Source organism: Cupressus sempervirens, chromosome 4, assembly GCF_028749045.1.
Source record: "Cupressus sempervirens isolate cs-2001-9-10 chromosome 4, ASM2874904v1, whole genome shotgun sequence".
Lineage (NCBI taxonomy): Eukaryota > Viridiplantae > Streptophyta > Pinopsida > Cupressales > Cupressaceae > Cupressus > Cupressus sempervirens.
This window is the reverse complement of record NC_143121.1, coordinates 555,087,213-555,092,688: the sequence shown is the minus strand read 5'-3', so window position 1 is coordinate 555,092,688 and position 5,476 is coordinate 555,087,213. Positions and strand designations below refer to the sequence as shown.

Genomic DNA, 5,476 nt, shown 5'->3' with positions numbered 1-5,476 from the left:
TATAATTAATCCTTTAATCACACAATCTCAATCTTTGTTCTACTACTCTGTTAGTCTTACTAGTATGATGACATCAATGACAAACATTGCCATGGATGCAACATATGATCATACTAGCAATCTCCCACATGCTCCAGTACTGATAAGATACTCACCCTTAAGAATACCATCAACATTTTTGATAACAATCTCCCCCTTTAGCATTGATGAAAAACATCTAAGTTCTAAGAATATATAACTTTGTTGTTGCAAACTTTCTTTTCAAATCATCTTAATCAATAAAATCTTAATCTCAAGGACAATTCTCCATTGGTGTTGTTGCTCCCCCATAGATATACTTCCCTTATTGTCATCAATACTTTCTCCATAATTTTCCTTATTTCAACACATCATTTGTCATATATATAAAAGCTAGTATAGGTTTGATTTTGAGTTTTTTAGCTCCATGTTTAAGTTCAACAACTTGTACTCTTTTAGCCTTTTATATAGGTTTGGTGTCAAGATTTTTAGCTCTATGTATTTGTATGTTATGTTTAGCTTAAAAAGAGCTATTTTTGTCATATCTATTATTTTATTTTTTATTGTACTCAACATTGTTCAATTAAAAAATATATAAACATGATAAGAAACTAACTTAGTTAAATTGTAGTCATCAAAAGATACATATTTATGTGAAGTTTGAGACAACTACTTGCTTATAAATATGCTAAAATGATCGACAACAAAGCAAATACAAATTGATGGTTAATTGACCAAAGGAGGACAACAAACTAAAAAGTGGTTGAAATCAATTATAACACCTCAACTCTTATTGACATATATTTTAGGCACATTTATTAGAGAGTTCAATTTTGAAAGACTTGTGCATGATCACTAAAACTTTGATTGGACTCTTAGTACTATTTTTTGTACCTAGCAATTCAATTCTACATAGCTTCCAATTTATTTTACTATTATCATACAAACTAAGTACAACTATCATATTTAATTATATTTATTTTAATTCAATCATCACATTTATTAAAGTTTAATTATCAAATCTTAACTCAATAATAAAATTTAAATTAAATTAATTATTTGCAATGACTTTTTCGTTTAAATTATGTAATTTTTTAATTAGAATGTAGGATTATTAAAAATAAATTTATTATTTAGGTTTTTTTATAATTTAATTTTTTAGAGCAAACTAAATTCAGCTTTTATAAATTCAAATATTATAATTAGGAGTGAGGACCATGTAGTCACAGTTTTTCTTTTATATATATACTTGTTTGTTCCAAGGTCACATCATCAAAGCTTGTACAACTTATGTGACGTTCATAATTGATTCATTAATGGAAGAAGCTGTTTCACACTATATATTGAAACACTGTGCTAACATTATTTGCAGAAAGTGAAATAAATAAAGAAGAAACTGTTTATATACCTAATCAATGCCAGAGCACTTATTTTACTCTGTAAACAGTTGTTGTGTTAAATGGAGACGCTGTTTGGAATTCCTCGGCCAGTCAATCCCTCTTTCTTGCTCAAATCCGAAGTGCTCGGAAACAACAACGTGTATGGAACTTTCGCAGGTCCTGATCTATTCTTCAGCCTTTCATCTCCATTCCTCTTCTTTATCTTCTTCTCTATTTCCTTCAACTCTTCAGTAAATCTCTCAAACGCTTCCATTACCTGTTTATCATCAGTCCAATTCCCTGTTTCTCTCTGCCCAAGATACACTTCGTCTCTGGAATGTCTAGACAACAGCTCTACCAGCCCAATGCCCGCACTAGTTTGAAACTGGTTGGAGACGGTTTTCAAGAAAAATGCTTTTGGATTCGTTTCAAGCTCTGAAAATTCTTTGGATCCTTCCTCTGGGATGAACATTCTGCTGATAGCAGGCCTATTGGGCATGTACCCAGAGTATGCATATTGGCCAAAATTAGTTGTGGCATGAAGAGCTGAAGCAACCCATATGATTGTTGTTAATGTTATTTCAAGTTCTTCTACACTTTCCATCTTGTACCACCAAGATTCATCCTTTTTGTCTCCATGACCAACATATCTGATCTCATGCCACCATTCCTGAAGCTCTGTGTCACCTCTTACAAGTTCATCATTGTCGTTGTAGTAGATGGACACATATTTCCCAACCCATTTCTGTATTGCAGACCATATCTCTAATCCATCCACAGCATAAGGGTAGTCTTGGATCATCAGCCTCAGCCCATGGGGCATCGATTCATCTTCCACTGCCATTCCCCTGTTTCATCCCAAATTCTATGGGTCAGTATGTTCAAGTACATCACATTTCATGGGAACCCAAATACGCAATCTTGGTAAATTTAGTACCTTTTGAGAAGATCAGCAGGCAAGCCTTGTTCATCAAATCTCCAGTTTCTGTAAACAACAGCAGACAATTCCATGGAATACTTCTGCAGAAACACCGTTTTTTCGATTAAGCCGCCCGCATTTATGAGAATATGGCGGCCCAGAGCATTGATGTTCATTGTATCACGAAAATGAGGGGTTAGCAGCTTATGAATGGGATGCAAGGCGCTCAGGTTTCTGTTTGTGGCGATTACAAATGGTTCCATGACTACGTGGGTCCTCAGCCTGAAAGCCCAAAACAGCAACACCCCCATGTCATGATTTTAAATGCCTTCTTCAATCAATGAGATTGTCAACCAAATACTGAAAGTAAATGAGATGTTGAATGAATGTCTCTTGCCAAAGACCAAGAGACTTCCTAATTTATATTTGTGTAATGTTGATAGAGACCTTTTTGATTTCATTGAGATTTCAGAAAACACCGAAATTTGATGGAAGTGCTTACCAGTGGCTGATCAATTCATGGTGACCAGAATCGTTAACTGTGACATGAGCTTTGGCGAGCTGCCAGAGTGCTTTAGATATCTCTTCCTTTTCAGGAGTAAACACCCTTCTCCTCTCTGATGGCAGGCTCAGTTCTATGGCAACTGGCTTCAAGGAGTAAACTCCATTCTCCTTCTCCTTGCATAGGAACAGAATTGTGCGAGAAGCATAGGCCTTTGTGGATAGAACATTTACCCGGTTGAGAAATGGCATGAAGGTGTCGTGATGATCCAAAATGAACAGCTTGTTTTCTTCAATGGCCTAAGTAATCATAAGGACATAAAGAACATACAATCGTTATATATATTTTTCACATTCACAGAATTCAATTGTTTGGTTCTTTTTATGAAAAATAGACTTTTGTTAATACTATTCATAAAACATGAAACACGAATCAATACGCAATATCACAAAACAAACTAATAATCTGCATATTTAAATAGAGGAATGCTCCACCTTCTCCACGGAAAGGCCATCAAGGTTGGGTTGTATATCTGCAGCAGTTATAGAGCTTTCTTGCGGACCATATAATCTTGGGTCCAATTCACTTCTTGGGGGGAAACTCTGTAAAATTTAAGCCTATACGTCAGATTTTGAATAAATTTAATTACTTGGAGATGCCTGATATGCAGAGGATTGACACCACAGAGCAATTTGATATACAATATCGGATGTATAACACAAATTAGCAATTTGAATAAATTTAATTACTTGGAGACGCCTGATATGCAGAGGATTGACACCAGAGAGCATCTCCCGAGCAAATTCTGTATCGTTTCTCCAAGCCAATTCGTCATCTGCATCAAACAAATTTCCCTCCAAATCATGTCTTCTAGTTTTTGGAGAAAATAATTTCAATTATGACAAATGAGAAAATGTGACTCACCGGCTATGACCTGTGGCGTAGGATACTTGAACCAACTCTCGCCATTGGCATTGTAAAGCTTCTTAACATCTTTAAATGAGTGGAAATCTTTACTGGGGTTAAACAGGTCCTTGAGCAGAGGCCATGCAGCCTGGAGCGCAATCTTTAGTCCATTGCTTATCATATCAGACATTTTCACCGCCCCAAACCGTTCATCGCGAGGAACATATATGTTCGGGTTCAGTAAAAATAATCTGCTCTCTGTAGCAGCATCTGTCATTCATCACCATCAATACAATCAGTTTCTTCCATTAATGAAGGCTAATTACAAACCAGATAATTTGCAAAATTTAGTGCCAAGAAAAAATCACTTTTATTGTGATGACGCCCTGTTCTTCCCCTTCGCGGGTATGGGATTTCTTTAGATCCTCCCAATATAAGGCGTTTATCTCCGAGGTCATTATAAACATCATAATCATATATTCTGTCCCATTTTTTCCTCTTTCCTGTTCCATCTCCTCTTAAGTTCTCAAGTTCTTTATTTCTCAGCTCTACCAGAGCCAGAGGTGTATCAGCCGGTAGATAGCTCTGTAATTGCAGTACCCAGAAACGAAAATTTGAGCACAAAATTCATGATTTCAACCAATTAACTGCAATGAAAAGAAAATTCAAGCACAAAAGTTATGGGCAAACCTTATTTGAGAAGAAAATCCGATCTGTCTTGTATTTACTGGCGGGGTAAACCCAAGAATTACAGGCAAAATGAACATTTCCCTGTTCGGGAATTTCAATCGTCAGAGACTTGAGAAAAAACTCATGGTGATGCAAATTTCTTATGAGGAATGCTCCAGGAGTCCCAAAGCTCAAGTCCCACTTGAAATCAACCCTGAATTTGCTCTCCCCACTGACATTGTGTTCCCCTGCAGATTTCCATTTCTGTACAAATGCTGCTTCCCCAAATTCTCTACTTCCATTGCCTGCAACATTCAGTTTCAATTTAGTTAGCATGACTTTAAATTGCAATTAATCAAAGTTAGAAGAATGAAGAAAAAGAGGAGAAGAACTGGATCTGACTTGGATCGATAGAAGTAATGCTGACAAGCTGCAAAGAGACGTTATTATGGAGCTGATCTAAGGCGCATTTCTTTTGAAGACAAGCAAATCCTGTGATTGTCCCCGCCTCCGGAGATTCAGACAGTTTTTTGGAAACGCGTACGTAAGAGCCCAAGCAGTAGAGATTGACCGCCATTGTTGGAAGCTTCTGCTGGTTCAATATGTTCATTGTGGCTTTCTGAAAAAATTCAAAACTGTATATAAGATACCGGAAATTGACTTTGTCAGACGAGTTGAAGATACCTAGTGTGAAAATGGATTGAGAATCCAACTACTAAATGCCAGATGGACATACTAGAACAATTAATAGGGGAAAAAAATGTTAGTGTGTATTATTCAGACATTAATACATGTGCGTATATAATAAAATATGGTGTAGTTGTAATTAGGATTATTTTATCAATTACGAGTCAATGGGTTGAAGTTTCTCCAAACTATAACATTAAGAACAATTAGCAGGGGAAACAATATTTAGTGTGGATTATTCAGTCATTGATAGAAGTGCACAGAATCTATATAATAAAATATAATGTGGTTTTAATTAAGATTATTTTACCTATTACAGGTCAATGGGTTGAAGTTTCTCCAAACTATAACATTAATAACTATTATATTTGAAAATAATAAGAGTCAATGGGTTTG

General features: G+C 35.7%; 1 protein-coding gene across 1 annotated transcript; it reads right to left on the bottom strand.

Annotated features, from left to right (window-relative positions):
* Positions 1-1,321: 1,321 nt before the first annotated feature.
* On the bottom strand, positions 1,322-4,990 carry LOC149562397 (putative linoleate 9S-lipoxygenase 5). The gene is made up of 9 exons (XM_089823878.1): positions 4,796-4,990; positions 4,415-4,698; positions 4,093-4,309; positions 3,743-3,994; positions 3,568-3,653; positions 3,313-3,420; positions 2,819-3,117; positions 2,335-2,598; positions 1,322-2,245 (listed from the first exon to the last, which is right to left on the bottom strand). The coding sequence occupies exons 1-9, from the start codon at positions 4,968-4,970 to the stop codon at positions 1,474-1,476; spliced, it is 2,457 nt and encodes an 818-aa protein (XP_089680004.1). The 5' UTR covers positions 4,971-4,990; the 3' UTR covers positions 1,322-1,473.
* Positions 4,991-5,476: the final 486 nt, after the last annotated feature.

Coding starts and splice junctions, on each gene's coding strand:
- LOC149562397 (XM_089823878.1), bottom strand. CDS start 4,970: ATGGCGGTCAATCTCTACTGCTTGGGCTCTTACGTACGCGTTTCCAAA. Junction 4,699..4,795: donor CATTACTTCTATCGATCCAA/GTCAGATCCAGT, acceptor TGAATGTTGCAG/GCAATGGAAGTAGAGAATTT. Junction 2,599..2,818: donor CATGAATTGATCAGCCACTG/GTAAGCACTTCC, acceptor TTGGGCTTTCAG/GCTGAGGACCCACGTAGTCA.